The sequence below is a fragment of the Falco biarmicus genome, chromosome 1, assembly GCF_023638135.1.
Source record: "Falco biarmicus isolate bFalBia1 chromosome 1, bFalBia1.pri, whole genome shotgun sequence".
Lineage (NCBI taxonomy): Eukaryota > Metazoa > Chordata > Aves > Falconiformes > Falconidae > Falco > Falco biarmicus.
In genome coordinates this window covers 93,649,403-93,675,204 of record NC_079288.1, presented here as the reverse complement: position 1 = coordinate 93,675,204, position 25,802 = coordinate 93,649,403, and the positions used below count along the sequence as shown (strand labels likewise).

Genomic DNA, 25,802 nt, shown 5'->3' with positions numbered 1-25,802 from the left:
GATATCTGCGTATGCTTCACTGTGTGTGTCATACATCAGACCTTTATAATTTACGTTTAACTTCATTGCAGTCTTTTCTATCGTTCCTGTTCTAAGGAAATGCATAAACTTTGCTGGTGCTGATAAGAAATTTTTCAGCTTTTATTTTCACTGCTTTAATGTTACTCTAAAACTTCCTATATGTATTTGCCAGTGATGTAGAAATGCACATTTAAATATAAGCTGTTGCCATATTCTCCTCAACCTATTATGGAGACAGTCTCACAGATTTTTGGGTTTACAGGCTTGTCAAATAGAAGAAGGTGGAGGAGATAGTTAGGAAAAAACCCACCATTGTTTAAAAGAAGTTAGCACACTAAGAAATAGAGAAGACAGGTGATGTCAAATCCCAGCTGATATTTTCTCCAATCTGGAAGATGCTCACTAAAAGCAAATGAGGTTTGTGCTGCCAGAAGAGTATTAATTATAAAACAAAAATATATAATAAATACTACATATAAATAATCTTGAATGTCTTCTGATTTATTTCTGTGGAATAGTTTTACAGCAATAGAGCATTGGTGGGTCACAAAAGCAGTCAGGTGGTACATGGACACACAGTAAATATTATTCACTATCATATTTCCAGTAAAAGTTTTAAGTAGCGAGGTGTACTGCAGCATACGTGGAGTTTCAGATGTGGACCGCAGCAGATTGATCTAAGAGGTCTGGGAACCACATATGCCACTTCCAACAAGGTATAGATTTAACAAGAATTTAATGGTCCTTAGTAGATGGTTTTCCCAACATTGGTCCCCTGTGCTCAGATTAATCTAGCTCGCACTTAAGCTTTTTTTTTTTGGACCATTAAACCCGGGCAATTGCTTTTCCCTGTTACGAAGTTCAACAGGAAGTGCTTAGGCAAGGCGTTTGAGAGGATAAATCCACCAACAGAAAATTATGGCTTATTTTATAGCAAATTACTCAATTTACTTATTAATTATGACTGTAGCAAACAGTGCCTAGATTGTTAACTATTTAAAAAAAAAACAGCAACCCTTAATACTTACTGTGAAGAAAAAAAAAAAAAATAGAAACAAAACATCTCTCCAGATTTCCATGCTTCTGACAAATGCATTATTCTGGATTTCTGAGTGTTTGTGAAAATCTGCTCAATTCCTAACTGACCAAGACTTTTTGTCTACTTAGGATTTTGTAATGGGTCTTTCAATTTTACTCCGAGGGACAGTACAGGAGAAACTGAACTGGGCTTTTAATTTGTATGATATAAATAAGGATGGATATATAACTAAAGAGGTAAGGTCTACTTTTACACTAATCACTGAAAGGTCATATGCCTAAGTCCTGCTTTCAAAGAAGAATGGCTTCATGTAAAATTAGACATATTAACAAATAAACATATCATATTAAACTAGACATGCTAACAATAAAGTAATTTTCTCATTTTAAAGGCAGATATAAAAATTGAAAACTTAAAATCTTCACAGAAATTGTAAAAGATCAGAATTCTTTAGGTTTGGCCTCAACTTATGTATGTGCACATACAGTCACTAGAATAAAGTAGTTTGGTAGGATAATTTGGACAAAAAGAATGAAGTATGTGAGCCGTATTTGTTGCTCATTTTATGAACTTAACTTCCAAAATTTTTTGCTTGAAAGAGGATTTATATAAAATGATTCCTACATCTTTTAATCTGCAAGGATTCAAACACACGCTTAAATTACAGTGGCACCAAATGAGTGCTTTCATAAAAAACATGGTTTTTCAAAACTGGGTCTTTATGTAAATATATATATATATATTACCCTTATAATTTTACACTTTTAGAGAAACACTTCATGTTACTATAAAAGGATGTTCTATAGAATAATTTCTCAGCATACTGGTAGATGACTTGTTTTTATAATTATTCTTATAGTTTTCACGCTCTTAAAATTTGATATAAAAGGAGGACTCTTTGCATATGTGCAGATGTATGCGCGGGTGTTTCTGTTTTTGCTATGGAAAAAGCTGCAAGAATCTGATATGCTTTGGCAATCCACTTGCTATTTTGGAACTTCTTTTCCAGTTTAGAGTTATTCACAAGACCTCAGAAGATTCTTCCCACAATCCATCAACTTGCACATATTCTAAATCATTTAAAATCAGAATCATACACCTGCATCTATTCAACAAATGTATCTATGAAAGTGGAACTAACATGCTAGAATTTCTAGAAGCATGGTAGTTCCTTCTTGAAGCTGTTCAGTCATAGAATAACAGGCACAATCTCGTTCAGTCGTAAAGTAACAGGCACAATCTCAAAATTGTATTCTAAAATGTGAATCCTAAAAAATCATTTATGTGTTCTGAGTTAAAGCAGTGTCTACAATGCACCTACATTACACAGACTTTTTTCTTTTCAGGAAATGCTTGATATCATGAAAGCAATATATGATATGATGGGGAAATGCACCTATCCTGTTCTCAAGGAGGATGCACCTAGACAACATGTGGAAACATTCTTCCAGGTGAGTCAGGTAACACAGGCCCCCAAAAGACTTCTCTGTTAACAGGTATGGCAAGATTTTCATTGTGGTCACAATTTTACATATCCTCCCAATTTTGTAATCCTTTTTCTTCTCTGTGGTTCAATCCCAAGTTTCTCAGTTCTACTCATTACACCTTGCTTTTTCAACAATAAGCTCCTTAAGCTTATTCTAATACACTACTTGCAACATCTTTACAGCACTTTGGCCTCGTTCCTAGGCTGACATATAACTGAAGTTAATAATAAAATGCACTTGTTTTACACAAGATTTCAGGAGAATAAACATACATTTTTATTCTTTCTGAACAGAAAATGGACAAAAACAAAGATGGAGTAGTTACCATAGATGAATTCATTGAGAGCTGCCAGAAAGTAAGTACCCAGTGATAAGTACTGAACTTGTATCTGTCGGCTGATGCTATCAGCCCTGCACAGGTGTCTCTGGAATGACGATGATGGTAATACTAATACCAGAGACAGTATTTTCCTGAGGTAGAGTATGCATGTACACCATTGCACAAAACCACTAAACATTTAAATAAATTAGTGACCTGAATCTGTAGAAAGATGTTCTATACAAGCTGTCATTGCTTATTAGAGAACTGTGTCCACATCCCTTCTCTCTTTGACAGTGTTTTGTTTGCATTTGATGGGAAAGTTTCTTCACATTCAGATAAACATGTATTTATATCTTCTCCTCATGCTGGGGAACACATTGCTGTTGCAACGGGCATACAGTCACAGCAATAACAATCGTATTTCTTGAAAATGTATCATGTATAGGAGTGTTTCTGAAACAGGAGCCATGACCTGCTGCAGGCCTTACAAAGGGAGTGCAAGGAGCTTGCAAAGTGTTGAATGGCAGGAGTTAACAGCAGGCAAGTTTTCTCAAGGCAAGGGAGTATGAGCTGATTACAATTATCAGTTGCAAGTGTTTACACTGCCCAGGTGGCTGTTAATTTCCTTCAACTGCTCAAAGCAGCTCCTTGCCTGTAGAGCCAGGTAAGAGAATCAACTTCTGCAGCAGGAATTGCGGCCTGTTTTCACTCCTCTGCCCTTCAGAAACCGGCTTGGTCTTGGACCACGAGACGATGTGAGGAAAGATAAGTTGCATTTTCATAAATTTAAGGAACTACTGTTAATTTGTCAGTTAAAAAACACAAGGAAAAGAAACACGATTAGTACAAAGTAAGGATGACAAGTCTTTGGTGTGGTAAGAGGTTGTTATGCACTGTGAAGTGTCACATTAGACCTAGTGATAAGATAGACTTAATTACATCACACAAATTGATGTGGCAAATAAACCCAGGCTACAGTGTTACTATAACACCACTAGTGTTTGTTACTGTGGGAAGCATAAGGAATTGTAGTAGTGTTATACTTTTTCCAGGCTGACTGATTAATACAAAGCTGACACATATCAGCAATATAATCTGTGTGTATTGCTGTTTATCTCATATACCAAAAAGGGAGCAGTAGACTTTCAAGTAGAGTACAAGACTAGAAACTCTCGAGTACAAGACTAGAAACTCTCAAGTAGAGTACAAGACTAGAAAGATGAATGCAGTTAGTGAATGACAGATTTTTAACCATTTGGAACAGGGAAAGCTGAACAGGAAATAGCAAAGATGCTCTAGAATTGGGGGTTTTTTCTATGCATCTGTAGTTATTCCTTGGGGTTGTTCTTGTGCACACAGCTACCTAGTAAATGATTCTCTGATTTTAATCCACTGATTTTGGTGGGGTGAAAGACAACAGCTTTTCTAACTGTGGCTGTATTGTATATCCTTAGCAATAGGTTTTGGGTAGTCTCTTATCTGTTGGCAGTGCTCCACGGTTCTAGCTTGTCAGTCACGTTCAATACAAATGAAAGGCATTTGCTCTGCTAAAACTGAATGATCATCATAAACAGATGAGATTCATTTCCCAGCTGAGGTCTGCAGAGTTCTAGAAGTTACATGACAGATTAATCTGGATATGACAGCAATTATAGTGATGGGCTGAGTGATTCATTTATGAAGAAAATTAGTACCTTCAGTAGGGAATTGCCTGCTTTCCTTTTCCAATGTGATTCACAGTTTTTCATGTCTGTTAGATTTCTTATTTTCCTCTTCTGAGTATTCAGAGCACATGTTCTTATCATGCCAATTACCTCACCTTTGCTTGCTTTTAGCTTCAAAGGTGGCAATGTTTTTTGCAAAAAGTATCTTGCTGCATCAATTTTTGTCTCTATCTACTAAGACCTGATCTTCTATTAAGACCTCTGAGCTGCAAAGTGTGTAATTCACATTCTTTAGTTTCAGAAATTAGATTTGAGGTTAGGATTCAATCCAAGTCTTTCAAGAAACTTGATTCAGGAATTAACATGGCTTCAGCCTTTTCAGATTACATTTTTCACAAAGGACAGTAGTGGCTGCTCCCTTTTAAATCACAGCTGTAGGAAAACCTTATTTTAATATCCCAGTAGGTAGGAGACTGATCTAAAAAGGTAACGATGAGGTTCCTTTCTTTCCTCAGCATGCAGTGAGTCACCTTACTCCAGGAGTAAGGTGTCCTGTCTTCCATGAGCATTTAACAATGCCAAAAGCAAAATTAAATGATCCTGCTATCCTTCCTGCAGGAAATCTGCCTGTGTTTTAGACCTGCCATGCGATATTTTTGTTTTCCACATGTTTTGGTGTTATGGAAAAACAGTGGCTATTGTTACTGCCCTTCATTCAGTACCCTTTTCCTAAGCTGTAAATTATTTGTTTATTTTTTCCTCCTAGGGAAACCAGTTCACACCTTTAATCATCCTTAGCCCTCTCTCTGGACTACTGCTAGTTCTACTATTACCTTTTGCTTATCAGAATCAGGACATTCAGGACAGGGGCACAGCACACCTGCTGCTCCCGGGGCTTTGACAACTATAGTGTCTTCTTCATCTAGAACACTCCTTTGGCACTAAGGCTGGCGTTGGAGCATGTCTGCTCAAAACCTTCCCTAGCAGTGTGCCTAACAAATGACTGCACCTCAGACCCTGGAACGGGAAAGCCCACTGATGTATACGGTAGCCAGAGATGCACCTGGTGCGTGTGAAAATACACTGCAGGCATAGAGAGGATATGCTTGCCAGTTCTAGCTCAAGCTGTGAGGCTGGAGTCAGAACAGTGCCAGGAGACAAGCACAAGAAACCCTCAATCAAACTCTAAAGCTCAGGTCCCACCCAGTCTGAATCTTAAAACAGACTAGAAGTGTGATCTGCCAGGGGAAGGCTGCAGGAACCTTTTCTTTGAATCATATCTCGGGCAAGAGTTGCCAGCCTCAGAGAACTGTCATTCCTCTATTTTGACTTGGAAGCCAAATTAATGGGTCTTGGAAGTATGTCCCTATTACTGGTGTTCTGTGATAACTAAGGAAATTGTGGCATGCTTACAGTAAGAGTGAGAAGGAACACAGCAGAGCATATTTGAATATAGAGGCTCCACCTCAGTTTCCTGGGATGGGTTTCTGAGATTTTTTTTTTTTTTTTTTTGTAGCATCAAGAGCCTCTGGTGTGTGCTTAAACAGTCATATATATATGCACGTGCCTTTTTTAAATCGCCTCCTTGTGCTGAGTACTGGTTTGGCACAACTATCAATGCAGTAGCACCGTGCAGCCTAAGGTTAAAGGTTTAATTCACAGTCCCAGTGCAAAGAATGGCCTGTTCATTCACAAGGTGTTAAGAAGTTACATAGGGAATGACAGAGCATTCAGGCTTTGAGCGTGGTCTTCTCTGGTGCCTGGGTATACAGACCTATCTTTGCCCATGATTAAGTGAGAACAGCAAAGGTGCTTCCCCCTCATCCTCCCTCTGTCTTGGACAGGGAACGTGTATGTCCTGATTTTCCTGCCTTTCCTACTCCACGTACCCACACGCTTGAATGCCAGTCTGCTATCCAGGCTCTAGGAGTCTCCTTGCTCTTAAAAGAGAAATGGACTCTGCCCTAGATATGCTGGACTGAGTCCCAGAAAATGCCTGCTGTCTGTCCTGCTTTGTGTAAGCTACCAAACGGCAGAGAGTGGTCTTGTGAAGCAGCAGTGTGGTGAATGCGAGAGCCAGGTGCTACCCAGTTCCTCGCCTGCCTCCTTTCACTGCTTGGTGCTGGTGGAAGATGGTCTGACTCAGGCACTGCTTCCCAACTGCAGCAGCACCATGAGGAACAGAGACAAAGGACTAAGGCACGCATGGCGCACAGGTGAACGTCAGGGTGAATGACTTTTAAGTTCCTCTGATAATGGTAAAAAGGCTTCTGGGATAGACATTTTCTGCAGGAGTAACCCATTCCATACACAATGCAATGGTCCAGGATAGCCTGAAATAACAAGGGAGCCATCTCAAACTTCAGGAAGAAAGACTTCAAGGTCAGCTTGAAGTTAAATCAGATTTGACAAAGCTCGTTCATCCATGTTTTGTGCTTCATATGGACTGCTTCCTATGTGCTGACACTTCCTACTGTCTTGAGTTAGGAATCATTAAACAAATCTATTACGAAGAATTTTTTAGAAAAATGTACTGAAAAAAAGAGGCAAATTAGAAGGATACACTCACCAAAGAATTCTAATACAAGCATCTGCCTTTTATTTTTTCTTTTTTTAAAGGTGGGGGAAAAAAAAGCTACTAAAAGTCACCATGTTCCAAATATTACAATCCTGTATTTTCTTGTGTAGTCTCTTCCCATTTGACTGAGTAATGGAGGGGACACAGGAAGTCTTCTGTATAGAAATAGCAGAAATACGGAGCTGATTTTAGAAAACTGTTAACTTCATTAGTGATGATACATATATTATAAAACTGGTAGGAAGTGTCAAAACACTTTCTAAATCAATAGCATGTTGATTTAATTTGCGCATTTGCTGAGCTTAGTTGCCAGTGCATATACAATAACATTTGTAAATAATTAAATGACAAATTATTCCAGTTAAACCGAACTTTAACCTTACATTAATCAGTGATCTTCAGTAGTATACTGATGTTTGAAAACAACACAGGAGGAAAAATTTTACTTTCATTTCCAGTAATTTAATATAGTAAGCTTCCTATACAAACTTTTTAAGTATTACATACCATTTTTTTTAAATTACGTATCATTGCTTTCGTAAGTTAGTTTAAATAGTGTGTGACTTCTTACAGCAACATCACTTGAGATGACATACAGAATCACAGATGAAAAAAACCCCACTGTGCATGTTCTGTAACATAAATTAAGCAAATTACTCACTCATCATTTTCCACAAAGCTAATCACCCACTAGACTGAATAGTGAAAAATTAACTAGAAATTGATGCTAAATATGTTATTGAAAGGCCTATACCAATCATTAGTGGAGAATACTACAAGATGACTTTTCTAAGTGGGGTTTTTAGGTACCTCTTTCATGACACTCCCCAAAATATTCTGTCAAATTCAGTCTTTTTATTCGCTAGAATTAGATGGCTAGATTATCTCTCAAGAAAGTACTAAAGGGTGTGCATTCCAATTAAAAGAGAGGCTCATTAGTGGACACTAGCAAAAGCTAAAAAAGCTGTAATGTAATACACTCTTGTATTGTATTGTGCAAGTAACTGTTTATTCAAAGCACCACAGAATATGGGCTACTAGAAGTAAACTCTTTCTTCTTTACGCTGACAGATATTTCTTACAAAAAAATTATTTTCTCCTGACTGCTGTGCTGAGTTACGTACTGATAAAAACTGGAGTACAGAGTGATGCATCAGTAAGCACATGCAGAACTTGGAAGCTGAAGGAAGGTCTTGTTACCTACCTGATGCAAAGCAATTAAAAAGCACAAGTAGCATTGGAAAGCAGTCAACATCTTTCAGTGTGAACACACAGAAGATCTGAGCTGAGGAGCTGAAAAGTGTTGCAGTGGTATTTACAGAACTGACTGACTTGGGTTCATGCAAAGATGAACACTTAAATCTATTTTATTTTAAAGTCATCCCTAGCTATGCAATAGGATGCCCTAGAATTGCAGAAAGGCTTGTGTATGATACATAGGACTAGCAATTTCATGTATGGATTCACACTTCACATATAACAACTATTCCGTGAATATTTATTGTCTATATATTTTTTTTTTATACTGGATATAAACTTATAACCTCTGAAATAGTGCCGTTTTCTTAACATCCTATTGTATTCTTGACAGAATAGTTTTGGCTTAATTTATACAAAAACCCACTTAAGCGTAGATGCAGTATCAGTCTTTTTCTGCTTACAATTTCTCCAAGCAAGCTGAAAAATAATGTTGTCTAACTAAAATACACTACAGATATTGGGCAGCTACATTTGTAATGGTGTATGATTTTTTTATTTTTTTGGTTTTTTTTTTACAGGATGAGAATATAATGCGATCCATGCAGCTCTTCGAAAACGTGATTTAATGAAGACATAAGGTCTACATAGAATGGACAAAAATGAGCTATTCTGCAACATTATCTAAAAGATGGATTTCCCACTTTATCATTAATAAAATTACTCAGCTTTATACTGAGGCATGCATTATGCAAATAGATTTTTTTATTATAAAATTTTCCCAACAAAAAAAAAATTCTAAATTAGAAAATTTAGCACTTCGACAGTAGCTACTTAGTTAACAGGATTGTTCTGAAAAGTCAGGTTTTTACTGAAAACCCAAAAAGAATCAGACCCAACATTATGCAGCTTTATTATCATTCCAACCCCTAGATAAAATAGATACTATCACAGAGATTAAATAAATACTCTTAGTTCTGCTACTTATTTGTACTGGATTAAGCTCCAGGTGTTTGAGTGCATTTCTTAAATCTTAGCTTCTAATTTATACAGAGGCTTTACCATGTATTTTCTTTTCACACTTCTGTGGCCTAGTCCTCATTTTTTTAATAATACTTTGTGTTAAAGTGCTATAATGAATGTGCAATGCACATCTTGCTGCAATTGCCTTCCACCTTTGACTTGCTTTTCTCTTAAAAAAATCAAAACAAAATAGATAACTTGAGAGGAAAAACTGTTATAGAAACAAAAAAAAAAAATTGCTTATAGGTAGATTTACCCCCTAACAAATATGAGCAAGCTTCTATGAATCACACTTACCTAGTAAATTTGCATTTAATTTATCATTACATGAATATCAGGAGTCCTACATACTGTATTTCGAATTCTTCTTGGTTGTATCCACAAATGTCTTTAAGTTGAAGGATCTTCTGACTTAATTTTTTTGTGAAGAAACCCTAACTGAATCCTAACAGTGTTTTCATGAGTACATGTCTTTCTGCCTTTAATGAAGAAAAAGGCATGAACTTCTTTTGAAACTTCCATTCCACTTTAGTGCTCAGAATGAATATTGCTATTTAGTAAGACCTACTAATAATGACTGCTAGACAGGCTAACATCTATTTCAGCTTTTTGTAATACCTTTTATTATGAGAAAGAGTCGGGAAATAATTGGAAAGTTCAGCTACATGCTATCATCTATATGCAATAAATGCATTACATGTTTTTAGGTTCATTTCTTCGCTAAAATTGAAGCTACCTTAATTCTGAACCTAGGAAGATTTTTCTAAAAAAGTATGTACCTAAAATATAATACTGCCTTCCCCTCCGTGTAATTTATAAGATCTATTTTCCACAGAGTTTATGCCAATACTTCACAATAGGTGAAATGCTATCAGAGATAGGCCAATCTTAATTGTGACATTGCTGCAGAAAATGTGAAAGGGGATCCAAGAAGTAGCAAGAATGTTGCAAACGTTCATTTGCAAAAATAAATCAGGTATCTATTCTGGTGTAGAGGTGGGATGTTAGATGCATGTTGACGGCTGCTCTGCTATCACCAGTGTAGGATAAGAGTAGTACAATACATGTACACCTGAAATCTGCTGTAGCGTGTTTGTGTAAACTAAATGTGCACATTTTGTAAAAAAAATAAAAAAATAAACATGAAGAAAAACATGCATCATCATTAATTTTGAGTTGTTAAACAAATACTTGTATTTCTTCAAATTAAATATTTTTGCCAACAAGATTATTTTTTTTAAAAAGCTTAAATACCTAGATCTTGACCTAGCACAATTCTGATCTCAGCAGAGATTTTAGCACAGTCCTGAAGTAAATTTAATTTAGCCAGGTAGTGGTAATTTTCAAAAAATTCTGAAATTGCTTTCACATGACAGACTTTTTTTAATACCTTATGCAACAGCATCTTCTGATGTCAAAAAAGCCCCCTTTCAACAACGTTAAATTCCAAAACTGAATCCTCGGGGGAAAGAAGTTCTATGGGAAATTTTATTGCTTCAGTCTGTTCTCCCTCACAGAGTAACTTGAATATCCATAACACAAACCCTGAACAGTATTCATTCAAGACCTGTTAGGAATTATTTTGCAATCAAGTTCAAATATGCTCACGGGCAAACACTGCACCCTACAAGGCTTGACAGCCAGGTGAGCTGGCTTCTGCAGTCGTTCTATTTAACTTGGTTTTTCCATAGCTTCCATGTTCAGAAGTTTATTAGCTTGTCTACAGCTGAATTCACAAGCTAGTCCCAAGCACATCTGTAGCATTACAGAACTGGGTGCAAAAGGAGCACGATGTAAATACTCCAGTTGCCTCCCACATCTAGCTCATGTTCAGTAGGCCCAAAGCTAACTGAGACTGATTATCTGAACAAAACCTAGGCTGTGGTTCTACAGAACGACCTGATGCCTCTGCACTGTATCCTCCAGAGCCTTTCCAGCTTCTCAAAACAACACACTGAGAATGCACTGAGCAGTTCCGCACCGTATACTACCCGTTTAGCACATTCAGCTGAACACCGTTAAAAGCTGACTCTCAAGAAGTCTAGATGAGTTCTCATAGTTCTACGTCTAACTCAGTAAGTCCTGATGAACCCAAACTGCACCGATCTGTGCCTGTGGCACAAAGTTACATGTTTCAAAAGCAGGTATACATATGCAATTTAACACCGAGTTACTATTTAAGTAATTACAGCAAAATTATTTTGCTTCACACAAACATACAAAACATATTAAGCACTGCAGATATATTAATGGAAAACGTAACTAAAAACAAAATAAGAATCGATGTTTACTCTGCTTTTGAAATAATAGCCAGTTAGTCAATGTCATTGTAAGCAAAATGCATATGCAAATAGCAGCCAATAGAAAGAATTATTTTAAATAGTCTTTCATAATTACGTATTCACAAACTGACAGGACTTTTCCCACTCTCCATCATACTGAAGAACTATGCTTATTTTAAGACAATATGTCATACCCCAAATAAGTGTCAGTGATGTTCACAGGCAGTTTCTTTCCAAACTTCACCTTACAGTACAAATCACTACAGTTTTCTTGTTCAAGACGAGATAGAACAATAGGTTGGGATTTTAGATTTGATGATAGCCACAGTTGCCTGTTGATGAAAATAAACCACATTTAAACAAAATAAGGAGCACTAGCACTACATGTAAGAGTATTCATATAGTCTCTATAAAACTGCATAATTCACAATTTTACTTAGTTATCTTTATTATTCTCAAACAGTAGAAAACTAAAAAGTTAGTATTTGCTGAGAAATTTACTGTGAAAAGGGCTGAAAATAATCAACTGAAAAAAATGGACCATTATGATAACTAATGCTGGACAGTAAACATCCAAGAGAAAGGAAATGTGAACTCACACCTAAACCTGGGCATAAATATAGACATGAAATAAGGGATTTTTTATAGAGGAGTGATATTCAGGAAGGGACTTCCAAAAATAAGTAAGACTCATATAGATAATAACTCATTTAGAATATTAATTTGATAAATTCAGAGGTTGGATTATATAATACTGCTTGTAATCACAATTCAGGAGTTTGTTTCCAGTTTTCTGCTTTATATTATTACAGTATTTTTAAAAGACAGAAAGGCCTACTCATAAAACTGGTAAAACTGCAAGAAATCAGGGGCCAGACGGAAGAATTAGAGGTTAATGATTCACTGGATTAGTTACATTATCTAGACCTAAATTTTCAGAACATCAAGGTGGTGATAATTTTCTTTTTCTTATCTCACTACATATAAATAAAAAACTCTTAGGCTTCTTTACTTGTCGTGATGTTTTTCAAGTTGGTAATACAAACACTGCTACTGCCCTTAAATGAATATAAGGGCGCGCGTGCGCCACACACACCCACCCCCCCCACCCCCCACACACACACTCCCACACCCACCCCCACACCCCCACACCCCCACCCACACAAAAAGTGGTATCTACTGATTATTTGGACACCTGCTGATTAAGGCACACAAACTCAGAATTGGTAGACTGTATTTATGATCCCTACTCTTTAGGTTATTCCTATTCTTTATCAATGACCATTTAATGTAATATATGCAAGTGTTCATATGGTCAAGAGAGCATCTTCTAGATGAATATCCAAGCCAATACTCTCTCTCTTTTTCTTCTTTCCTCCTTTCTGCATAATGTACAGCACGATAGAAAATAGCAACAGAACGTTCAGCAGAATACTCTGTCATTTATCATTTAAAGCATTTTTTTTTTATTTATAGCAATTTCAGATTTAACCTCCAAGTTAACCAGAATGGGCTGGAAAATATCTGATTTCCTCAGTAAGGGATCTAAACAATAAGCTATTAGTGGGAATGGGCAGGTATCATTAATAACAGCAAAAAGTATGTTTCAGCAACAGTAAATCTTGTTGAGAAAAATATTTAGGCTCAGAAAAAGCAACACAAAAGCCTGCATCCCAGGCATACTGAACAAATATTCAGCCGGAGTCAGATGTCAATACTCAAGAAGGGACGAGAAACTATTTACTAGTTGACATTTGGTTAATTTATGGATCACTCTTCCTAGGCATCTAGCCTACCCTGTGGTCTGTACAAGAAGCTCACATGCTTTCCTCAGCATAAGCATCTAGAGTGCTGCAACGCCTAACTTGGAGTAAGGACGTATATTAGGCATGCTGGATCTTTCCCCACACAACTAACCCATTTGTCACACCATTTTAATCCCTGGTAAAAAAAAGTTAAGACGTTCTAGAGAAACAGAGAATCTTCAAGAAAGAACAGCAAGTATCTCATTTAATCATTAAGTATGCATAAGCTTCCCAGCAAAGACAATAAAATGTTCTAGGCAAACAGCACAGGTAGTGTGTGTACTTGGATGCACACTTGCTCCTAAAGAGAGTTCTCCTGAATGGGGCTTGGTGTGCTGTGCTGTAAAAGTCCAGCCATGCAGCTCTTTATATAGGTATGGATTCCTTGGAATATTTTACTGACATACTCCTGTATTTCTGGCTCAGAGATTAAAACAATGGGGAATATAAATGGATAGTGGAAGATAAAAAAAAATGGGAGACAAAAAAATCTAAATGGCAGAATATGGATTACCCAGAGTAGATTTAATGTCATTTCTATTAACACTCAATACATCAGACTAAACCAACTATTTTAGTATGGACTGGAATACAACTCTACTGATTGCCACAGTGCAAAATCCTGTGCTTTATGCAATATGAATAGTGGTGATGTAAAAATAAACAATTTTCAGAACAGGGTTCTTAATCTGAAAGCCAGAGATGGAAGCTGCTTTGGCAAACATGCATTCAAACGTGCAGATTACAGAATAATCATCCGATCAACTCACCTTTCCACCATATTGCTCCAACTTTTGTAAAGCAACAGTAACTTTTTCTCTAAATTTCTTGTCCATTAATCTCCTTGAAAGCTGTTGGAAAAGTAAAATAAAAAGGTTTGTTGCACAATATAGTATAATATGCACAAAGAGGCCAATATAATTCTATTTTATCACTTTCTTTTTGGCTTTGGTTTTCCAAAGCTAAGATGAAACAAACACCACTTTCTTTACAGCTTGTAACTGATGTCAAAGTATGGAACTCAGTCAAGGAAAAAGAATAAACTGTTAACTGATAAGAAATCTAAATTCAAAGAAAACTCAACTGTTAGCAAAAAAATATTTATTTTATTTCCTTTTAGCAAACAACTTTTAAACAGGTATCAACCATTAAAAAAAAAAGCCATTCTTAAAAGTGCTGTCCATATGAAAAGCTAGCAGATTGTTCCCATGCATTGAGAGATTCATTGTAGTGGAAATACTTTAAAAAAAAAAACCTACTGCAATTTAACTGTTCTACACTGGATATTTAAAAGGTCCTTTTATTACACTGTAAAAGTGCACTTTGGAAGCAGGCTAAACAAAACCATGAAAAGCCCATCTAACAGAGGAAGGATATCTAAAGAAGCAGTCATTATAAAAATACTTTCCATAATCCAATTCTAAGTATATTTAATCGAAAACTTCCTTGTGCAGAATTCCCATCTGAAAGAAGTGAGAATATTTGCTTATATTAATTTATTGAAACTTTCACAGATTTGTTAAAATATTCACACTTAAAACTGCAAAACTCATTTTGCAATAAACGTAAACTTCCCTTTCAAAACACAGCATCTATTTCATCTCAGGCTTGACGCTGGATCACTTTTAAGTAGTACAGACAACACTTCCTTTATTTTCTGATTTATGTTAACAACAGGTTTTGGACTTTATAAGACTTCAGTAAAGTTGCTTATTAAAGCTTCTTATTAAAGAATGACGAGTTACACAGAGGAATATATGAATGAATGCTTTTCATGGAACTGCTGAGTACTGTATCTGTGCAGATATTATAGTAAACATCTCAACAAAAGTACTATAAAAATACAGATGATTTTTTACTATAGCATTAAAAACTTGCATTTGTGAGTAGATGCTTAAGATGATCATTAAGAGATGGGCCAATGACAGCACTCAGTTGAACTAAAGCATCCAATCCCCTTCCGAATACTTCATCATCCGAATGGGCCTTCAGAGCAGGAAAAAAAGATAATCCTGTCAGAATCCTCAGACAAATGCACAAGTTCTCCAAAATTGCAATCTCTACATTATGTAGTATTTTTAGAAATTAAAACTAGTGTGCAACTGCTATTTTTTATAATGTTACAAGTTGACAAATACAAGTACAATATGACTGAATATTAGTATCTAGAGATAACATTTAAAACCAGAAGTATATTTTTAAAGTAGAAAATGGAAGTATCCACAAAATGGCAGTGAAACACTTGCATTTCTTCTGAGACAAGGAAACTAGTAACTTGTTATTGATGAAATAAAAAATTCATAAGGCAAAACAGTTTACTACACCAACAATGCACATTAGAAAGAACCCTTCAAATGTGGGTATGTTGAAATGTAATGAATTTAGGGTAATTTCTATGTAATTCATAAAAATAGTTGTCTTTGTTGGAGAAACACAGGAGCCAATGACTTCCTGGCTCAATTAATTTAGTCCCCTGCCAACTACAGCTTTGTCACCTGCCAGGAATTATCAGGCTCTTACCTACTTCTAGGGTGCTTTATCATCTTTATTAGTCCCATGGGAAAGTTCTTCTATACCTGAGTTCTCTAATGCTTTAGTTATCTCACTCCGTATTTAGCAAAGAAATTGATTCATAACAATTTATTTTGTTCTTGTACTAATAATGACCTTTATTTAAAGTTATTTTTCCACTCTGTCATTTGGCCCTGAACGTTTTAAATAGAAGTCATCGACTGCTTATGCAGTAGAAGGTTTATCAAGACTTTATACCAAAACAGTGCAACAATGAAAACTATCAGATGAATAACAGTAATTGGAAGAAGAGACAAGAATAATTGTTTTAAATTTTGTCTTCCAAACTAAACCAAAGATACTGATAACACACAGTTCTGATCTTCTATTACACCTCTGCTCTGAGTTAACAAAGAATTGTCTAACTTTCAGCCATGTCTATAAAACCAGACTTTAAACACAGCTAGGTTAAAGGACAGCAAGTAGCTGAACCAGAAAAGGGCTCTGAAAGATACGAAAAAGATCCAAGACAGATCATCTTCAAGGCCAATACTTTTACCTCTCTTTATATTCAGGAGTATAAAATTTGAAAGTATTTTAAAAATTAAAAATATGAGGTCAAACATTTTAACTGTATTCCTCCCTTTTCCTCATTGGCATATTCTGTTGCATCTCTGTAGCATATTTTGAATTTTCAGATGTACCAGATGAGTATTTCTTCCCAAATCTCCATTTTACTTCAACTATTTTTTTTTGCATGATTATGTGGATATATAAATCCATCACATATTTATTTATTTATTTCTGCTTATATTCAGATTTTACTAGAACATTTCCACAGAATTTGTCCATAGCTACTGTCATACAGCTATACAAGAAGTTGCCCATCTGAATTTACAGTAACATATTTAACTAATAAAACGAAGGCAGGGTTAAAATGAGAAAAAGAAACTATTCCTACCCCTCCAAGCCCCAAACCAAAAGCCCATGCAATAGATTTATCACATTAGTATTTCCCATGTAGACCTCACCAGCTCAAGAAAAAAGAAAAAAAAAAAAGAAAATCAAACCCATTAAAATCTCTTTATGAAGAGTAAGACATACCAATGCAGCCTTTAAAACTGGAACTAGACGAGGCAACAAGGGAATTGCTTTTTCAGTAGCACCTTCAACCATAAGCAGTTCTTTAAAACCCTCCTTTGAAACAAACGTATAGGGATGTTTTGTCTCTCTTAGACCCTGTTGCAAATGTAAAACATTTGCTTAATAGTAAAACTTCTTTTAAACAAAAACACATTGAAAAAGTTTCACACAGCATCAAGATAGTATTTAGATTTTGTTACATCAGTTCAAAACATAAAGTACACTAACACCACCATGTGGAGTCATTGAGTACAACTCTGCTCACAGAATTTTCTTTTGGAATTATATTTTAATTCCAAATAAATTCTAAATAAAATTTTTAAAAAGCATCCATTTAGATGCCTAAAACATATTTGATGATAGATGTTAGATGATGTTGAGAAAACAGAAGCCTGAACATAAAGTATAGTATTTCTCTTTCATTTATATACTGGATCCTATTTCCCCTGTATTTCTTCAATCTATTGAAGAGAACTGTCTTATTTCAATAGGTAGGCTTTATTTACAAAAAGAATCAAACCAGCTTTGTTTAAAAAAGAACCTGCAAAGCCACAAATGGATTGAAGTATTTCATTCAACAATTGGGAACCTGTGATGCAGTTTCTTATTTGGCCAGTACCTCGAAGATTAAATAGCTCTACCTAGCTCTCCCAGAATGTTCTAACTGAAGAACTACAAATGGTAGTGGTTTTGACCACCTTTATTCATAAAAGATCCTCGCAAATGTTTTTTTCATCTTTCCCTAGTAGGTGAATCTAAATTAGCTAGCTTAGCTTGTTACAAAATGCAATTTGCAGTTATGAAGTCCTGTATCCTTAATTTTGCTAGAAAATTGAGTTTACCTCTGCCAATATTAGAAGAAGAGGATCAAAGGGAACAGTTTCAGGAAGACATTCCCATTGCAGTCTGTGCTTTACTGAACCATGCACTAACCTGTATAAAGAATGAAGCATTAAAAAATTAACATATAATAATACATAATTTATTGCGAACACTATTCACTTTAAATATATAATCAGTTGGTTTGCAATATTACTATAATGTTATATGCACAGTTTCAATACATACTTCTCTCCTTAGTGAAATGTTTAATGGTATTTAACAGTGCAATTATTATAATTCCCAAATATGGCAGTTTTCAAAATTCTACTCCCTATCACATAGAAATCAGAAAATAAAAGGTATAAAAATTATAGATGCCTCTCACACCGACACAGACGATGCTCCCTTTGCAAAGGTACTTATTTTGATAAATACCAAGAAACATGTTCCTCAAAAAACAATTGGTAAGGAAAATCAGTTGAAACTGAAAGAAAATCATATTGGAATTCATTAGTTACTCCTAAGATACAGCTAAAGGCCATGTATTAATGATTATTTTTATACATGTATATACATGTATTAATGATTACTTATTTTTTTGTTATCTAATTCTGTATCCATTTGACAAAACACTAAAGTAGTTATTGTCTAAGCAAATATATAATAGACAAAAGTAACTTAAAATACCAAAGTATTACTTGCAAGTAGTTTTGCTAAGATGTGATATTGCTGACAACTACAGAATTAGAATATTCAAGAAAATATTGCCATACTACTTACTTCAGACAAAAAAGGCTGCAAAATGTCTACTTACTAAAATGGCATTGATTTATCTTTGTTAGTATAAAGAAGTAAACACCATTACCTGACAAAATCATTTCTTTCATGAAAGAGATTTAGCAAAACAAATCTGCAGATAGCTTGCTATTATTTAAAAATGCAGCTTCAGTATTAACACAGCATAAAAAAGGAGCCCAAAGACTACAATTTCAAGGGAATTGAATGGAAATCTGGTTTCTGCTTTGAAGAGAGTTAAGCATCAGAAATAATTTCAGAAATGAATGGAATCAAAAAGCCTAACTAAAAGATCAAATATGAACAGATATATTTCAATCTGTGTAATTCCACCTAACCATAATATATTTAATTAAAAAAAATAAAAATCCAACATACCTGCATGGAATGCCACCATTAGCATAAAGAGCAGCAAATGCAGAAGGTGGTCGAGAATAAGCACGAAACTGTGAGGACAGGAAAAAAAAACATTATTTATTCATAACAGTAACATTTGACAACTATTACAAATATGTTAAAACTGCCGTTTACCAAAAAAGGAACTTAGTCGTATGGTTCTAAATTTAATCAAAAAAAGAACTGCAGCTACAGGGTGGAAAACATACATTTATCAAAAGCTGCTTTTCAGAACTGTCTGGCTAGGAAGTTGTGAAAATGAATAAATAATGTAGAATCAATGCTCTCCTGATGGAATATACTTGTTTTTCTATTTTCTCTTGTGTATCTTAACACTGAAGTCTTCCAGGTTCTCTCCTTAACAGATTAAGGACCTCTCAGTTTTCTGATGCTCTTATTGTTGTTATATTGGTAACTTGCAGAAGGCATATTTACTCCAATTCCATCTTGATCCAAGCATAGACAAAGTACAAGGTGGCAAGATGTGGGAGAAACACCAAATCTTGGGCAAGATGGTATGAGGGCACTGGAAATCAGCAGGGAAGTACATACTGGGTGAGAATCTAGGAAGGACTCACTGGAGAAGGAAACGAGGAGCTTCACGGGAGGAAAAGCCTACACACATTTGTTTTTTATCATATACATGCTTCTTATGCATATGAATTATGATATTACTACCATGACCACTCAATGCTTCTTCCCAGATTAAACACGTTATTACAAAGCATATAGCAGGAAGTACCATGAAATCTTAGTTATCTTTCGAGTGTTTGAACCTACATTAACATTGTTAAAATTTTGTGCATGATTTGATGACTCCTTGGCTTAATTAAGTCATTGTACTACTTGCAAAAAGGTTTCAACAAAAAAAAAATGCCCACATGAAAGTATTCAGTTTCTGTTTATGGCAAACCAGTACCTCACCAAAGCACTCCCGTATTTAGTTCATTTTCCAAGAGGTCTGTGACATAATTGTTTGGCTGATACGGCCCAGTGGTGAGCTATAATTCAGCCACTCAAAAGCAAGTTATTCAGGCACAAGACTTCCATGAAATAAACAACTCTCTTCATGAGTCTTCTCCTGAGAGCCCAAATTCTTCCCAAATTATTACATATTCACAGTACTTGGGAGTTTCAAGTAATGCTTACTAGCGATTAGTTTGATAGATTTTAGGAGGTCTTGATGATCTTCAAGATGCTACCTGATTCTTTGTTTCACTGCATAACTGAAATCAGTTCTTCTAAAGTAGCAGGTGCCAAAATTTATAACTATACAAAGAAAACAAACAACCCTTTAAAACTCTTACTTCTAAATCTTTTTTAGAGAAAAAGTACACAGAAAATAAAAAAGTACCACCCAAGCCACAATTTCACCAAAACCTCTTTTTTAGGAAACTAATAAATACGTTATGCCTCAGGCATTTGAGCACAGAAATTATGGAATGTATGATTAATAACAAAAGTTTAGTTTAAATTTATCAAACCAAACCAGAAGAAGCATGACATGCATGTATTAAAAAAAAAAAAAATATTTCTTCCAGCAAGAGATCTATTTTAAACAAACAGAAAACCCACCACCTATACATACTGGATCAATAGTTTTAGGATTCAGCTTGTCACTAGGCTTTGGCAGTGGTTTAAATGCAGGTTCTGGAGAACATGGCAAAGAAGTAGTCCTGGTTTTCTGTACTGCAGTCTTTGGTTTTATCTGGATGCCTGATGACATTCCTAGAACACTGCTTCCTAGAATAGAAAGATTAAAAATGTAAAATATTTTTCATTGCTATATAACAGAATATCAAGGGTTAGAATCCCCAGGTCTAAAGACTGACAAGAACAATCAATCATGAAAATCCAAGCGTACTAGAAAATAAATACTTATTCTTATATATGCTATGCAGTGCATTGGATACTTTTGACAGTCTTATCACTCCATCTTTTGAATGCACACATTTCCTAATCATATGCTGCTCTCCGTTACTTCTGTACTTTGAGACCTGCAGGAAAAGTGAAGTTAGCTATAGTCTGCCTTTAGGGTAGCCTACAGAAGTCTGAGCAGCATTATGGTGCTCAGCAGAACAGCCCAGACTGAAATAGGCTGGTTGGGTACAGTTAGAGCAGAAGAAAGTAACGATTTGAGGAACAGCTAAGATGAAGGAATGAACAGAAGAACAAGCAGATTCAGGACAGAAAAACCAAACCAAAATGAGTAAAAGAAGAGAATAGAAACGCAAAGTAGCAAAGCAAAATACAGAAAATTAATTCTAATTCCAGTAAGAAGAATGAAAGGAATTTGTTAAAAACAACGCAAAAATAACATTCTGTTTACATCCTTAAATACTGATTTAGGTACCTATATCTTCTAGATGTTAATGCACCAGCTACACGTTACTATATATGTATGTAATCGGGTTAAAATGTCCCTAATAAAAATAAGTCTACTGCCTATTTAACATACCAAGCCTGACACTATGATGAATAACACCAATTATTTCTGGGAAAAGACAGGTTTTCAAATGTTAATAGAATTATAAAGTGTGAAAATGCTAGTTTTGAATATTATTAATATTTAGTAAATTATGCTGTTGTGTACTCTGGAAGGAGAAAACAACTTATTAGATAAGAAATTACGTTAATTTAGTAAACAAGAAATGGCCCTATGTAGAAATGAAAACAATAGGAAGCCACTTAAACCATACACATAAACAAACATTGCCACAAGGATATGCAGGGTGTTTGCCATCACCTTTTGCAAGTTGATGACACCCGTTTTTGTCAACGTGATTAAATTCCAAATACTGAGATCAGGATGAACTACCAGAGGCAGATATTTTTGCCACACTACTTCCACGTCCTCAGCTCTATAAATCACATACCCAGATCTGGCCAGAATCTTGTACAGGTGTGTTTAGCTTGGTTAATCTTCAGACTGTCTGCTCCCAACAGAACTTCCAGTCAGGTACTTTTGTCATTACCTAAAGTACTAAGTATTTAGGATTATTTCTGCTTCTGGTAAGAAATTCTAAGGTCCCAACACTTGTGTAGGTATGCTATGTCCTTATGACTTGTAGAAAGAATTGTAGGTGGCACCTAATTTTTACTGAATGTTGAGAAACAACATGTAACAATGACTATCAAATTAGCTAAACCACACAGCAAAACTAAAATTGAAAGCTTAAATCAATACTTCTTAACTGACGATTTAATGAGAACTAGTGATTCAAATCAGCTGACCCACTGTATATCTTATTTTCTCTTTCCTGTCATTTTCAGAACACAACCTGTCTCCAATGACAGTATTTTTAAAAGAAGAACTAACATACTGCAATTGGACAACTAAGTCTTTTCAGATCACACAAAAACTTACATGACACTTTTGGGAACTATTCTGTTTGTAAAATGCAAATCATTAAACCCTTAAGTATTTTGAAACCCTCAAAGACAAACAATAACATAGAAAGGAAATTTTCCAATTTTGTAAGAACCAGCTTATTATCACAAAACTCTAGTCACATTAGATTTAGAAAACACTTTTTTAACTATCATAAACTTAAGAATCAAAATGGGTTTATACTATAAAAAAGAGATAAGTTCTTGACATTAGCATTATATACCACAAAACAGTGCTATCAGTGTAAGCCTCTGAAATGTACAATTGCCCATAATGTGAACAGTCACATAACAACGTAAACATTCTTCTCAGAAAAGTATTCAGAAGTTATTCAGGTGTATTCAAATGCTTTTCTTTTCCAAGAAGTAATCAAGATATGGGCCAAGGATTTTACTAACAAACACTTTAATCGATGACAAAATCTAGATGCATTTGAAAAGTCACTGGTTGTATCATCAGAAAGTAAACAATAAAAGGTGCGACAACAGACAGGAACAACATTAGCCCTCTGGGACAAAAGTAAAGACAGGAATAAAGGACAGTGGTAACAGTTTTGTAAAAATGCAACTGATATAACATGCCTGTGTATTGGCAGAGGAGGTGGTGGCAGAGCAGAAAAGAAGACTTTTCATAAGGAGGTCTCAGTCTTCAGAGCAAGATGAGAGTTCTTGTGTAGTCAAGAGTTGGGAGAGTCACAGGCACCTGTGGAGAGATCAGATAGCAGAGGTACAGCTGCAAATCAAACAAGTGGCAGACAAGTTTTGATGCAGAAGTGAAGCATCCTACTGGCAGATGACAGACTTCAAGCAAAAAGAAAAAGCACTTTTAAAAGACATCTTTCAAAGGGGGGAAGTGGCAGGCTGGAGTTTGGGTTCTAGGAGCCACTCAGGAAAGGCAAAATGAAGTAAGTGGGATTCTGAAGGCGCAGGTGCTCCCCTACGCTGGTGTCAGCTCTCCCGGAGCGCAGCTAGGGCAGAGACAGCGTAAGGGGCATCGAGCACCGTACCCGCCCGGAGGCGCAACCCCCAAAGCTCTGGCCAGTTACCACGGGGCCGCCGGACCGACCCTCACGAACACTGTGGGACATCAAAAGCCCCAGCGAGAGGCCGAGGGGACACGCACGCCCCTCCCCGGCCCTTCTCCTCTCCCCTCCCCTCCCCACAGCTCCCGCTCACTCGCGGGGAGGCCCAGCTCAAAGGGGACAGAGGGGAGGCGGGGGCCGGGCCGGTGGGTAGCGGTACACCCCTTCTCACGGACCCCTTGGGAAGGGCGGCCGGGCAGTGCCCTGAGGGCTCCCTGCGAGGCCACGGACAGGGCCCGGCGGCGGCCCACGGAGCCCGGCCCGGCCCGGCCCAGCGCTACCGGGCCGGGGGCCGCACCGCCACCCCCTGACCTGGCGGGCGGCAGCTGCGCGCCTGGCGACGCTTCCTGCCGGTTGCCGCGGCAACTACGGGCCGCCGAGAGGCCAACCTTCCTCGGCGGGGCGGCGCGGCGGGAGCATGCGCAGCGGGGGGCGGCGGGGCCTGCCGTGAGCACCGCCCGCCGTGCTGCGGCCCCGCCGGGGGACGGGGGCTGCCAGGGACGGGGCGGCCGTGGCGGCAGCTCCTCAGTTCGGCGCTTGCTGAAAAGAGCGCGAAAATTAGATTAAAAGGCCGCGTTCTTTCAGCGTACCTTGTGTGTGATTAGAATGGGGAAGGCAAAATTCCAGGAGGAATTGCCGCTCATTTGTAACCGCTTTCCTAATAGCTTCCCAGGGAAACACTTAATTTTGCTTTTGTTTTTATGTGACAAAACCTTGGCTTTCAGGGACAGGGCCACGTTCCCATTTGTGATCGCTTTTGTTACAAACACAACGATGGATTTTTAGTTTCTTTTTTCCTGATAACCCACTTACGCCGCACTGAACGCTCCATCACAAATGCAGTATTTATTCCTACACCATCACATCTGAGCGCAGTAAATGACCCCTTGGGTAAAAGGGTACAGTTTTTTCTTCTGTGGACCCTGTTAATCACAAGAGCGTTTTCTTGCTTGCCTCAGATGCGTTTATTCCTTCACTCCTCAACAATAAATCTCCGATCAAGATGTCTTGATTTGCTCAAGATGTGTGGGACACGGCCTTCCCACCGTTGCATTCTTTCTCACTTCTGTAATTTTTAATGAGGAACTGAATGGGACTTCAAAAGTGGATAAAAGAGGCCATTCTGTTGGTTTTCCACAAAAAACAAAAAGGCCCAGAAAAGTGCACTGACCGTGTTGAAAAGTAGTTGTTGACTATTTGAAAACTACCGTCAGCATTAGATTTTAGGCAATGCTGGCATTTCATAATTAGTTTTATCCAACATAAACTGGATATATGTTATAAACCTAAACATAACCGCATCTGCTGATACTGGGGAGTTGTAAGTGAGGACATTCGCAGAGTTAAAATAGGGCTGCATAACCGAATGCCTTTGAAATGCATTAGTGCAAGAGACCTTTTGGAAATACAGAAGGAAAAAATGATAAAAATAATGCTGGAGAAGCGAAGATTTCTGTTTTATTTCTAAGTGTTTTTAACTAAACCCAACAGACATGAGAGTACTTTAACAAAATTGTTTTACTGTTCCACAATACTGAAGGAGACAGAGGAATGGATGGCTTTTTATCTATAAATTTCACAGTAAATGATCTCAGAAAAATCCAACATTTGTAAAGCAGACCATGCAAGTCTTTGAAAATCACACACTACAAAATGCAAACTAACATGATCATCTCCACAATAAGGAAAAAAGAACTGCTTTTCTGAGCAAGGTTTATTTTTAGTTCAGTGTTTAATACCATTTTATACACATATCTGCTATAGTTGCTTTGTGAGCACAGAACTGACTACAGCTACATTCATGCACGGAAGAAAGTATTAGTGCAATTCCTAAGTCAGTAGGAGGTACGAACTGCTGTGTTGCGTGAAGCAAAGTACAACTGATCAGCTCTGTGGAGTCAGCAGCTCCCACTGAGCTCTTGGAGGCACAGAAAAAAACGGAGTAAGGCTCCCAGTTTCCTGAAAAATGCAAAATAAAAGTGCTGTGATACAGTGTTATATATGGTACAACAGGGAGTTCTGCTGTACTTTGAACGTTGAATATACGGACTGCGCTGCTCACCTTGCAGTGAGATGTGATGTGTGAAATTGGGGTCTGAGAGACAGCCGCTGAATTGTGGATGCCCGGTCAATGTGTCACTCCGTTTCAGGTCTTGGGGCATTTCATCTCTTGAATTGACAGAAATCACTACATCTGGCTCTCAGGGAACTCCATGCAAGGCTTTTTCAGCCATGAGGCCCTACC

At 36.8% G+C, this 25,802-nt stretch overlaps 2 protein-coding genes across 15 annotated transcripts in view; one reads left to right on the top strand and one right to left on the bottom strand.

Annotated features, from left to right (window-relative positions):
* Positions 1-9,494, top strand: part of KCNIP4 (potassium voltage-gated channel interacting protein 4) — a 429,697-nt gene extending 420,203 nt beyond the window's left edge. For all 7 annotated transcript variants that reach the window (XM_056361832.1, XM_056361784.1, XM_056361814.1 and 4 more), the window contains 4 exons: positions 1,189-1,296; positions 2,407-2,511; positions 2,841-2,903; positions 8,890-9,494. In XM_056361832.1, the coding sequence (XP_056217807.1) occupies positions 1,189-1,296; positions 2,407-2,511; positions 2,841-2,903; positions 8,890-8,937 (324 nt within the window). In that variant the 3' untranslated portion in view covers positions 8,938-9,494. The remainder of the gene's footprint in view (positions 1-1,188; positions 1,297-2,406; positions 2,512-2,840; positions 2,904-8,889) is intronic.
* PACRGL (parkin coregulated like) lies at positions 4,050-23,938 on the bottom strand. 8 transcript variants are annotated; one of them, XR_008825868.1, is made up of 10 exons: positions 23,870-23,938; positions 23,054-23,178; positions 20,674-20,824; positions 19,068-19,135; positions 17,915-18,005; positions 17,034-17,168; positions 15,297-15,404; positions 14,189-14,269; positions 11,808-11,945; positions 4,050-7,266 (listed from the first exon to the last, which is right to left on the bottom strand). XR_008825868.1 is itself a non-coding variant. In XM_056361857.1 (8 exons), the coding sequence occupies exons 2-8, from the start codon at positions 20,809-20,811 to the stop codon at positions 11,889-11,891; spliced, it is 678 nt and encodes a 225-aa protein (XP_056217832.1). In that variant the 5' UTR covers positions 20,812-20,824; positions 23,054-23,863; the 3' UTR covers positions 10,202-11,888. The 8 variants fall into 8 exon arrangements, 1 of the variants encoding a protein (XP_056217832.1); XR_008825865.1 differs by lacking the exon at positions 23,870-23,938 and adding an exon at positions 23,483-23,863; XR_008825867.1 differs by lacking the exon at positions 23,870-23,938 and adding an exon at positions 23,522-23,863.
* Positions 23,939-25,802: the final 1,864 nt, after the last annotated feature.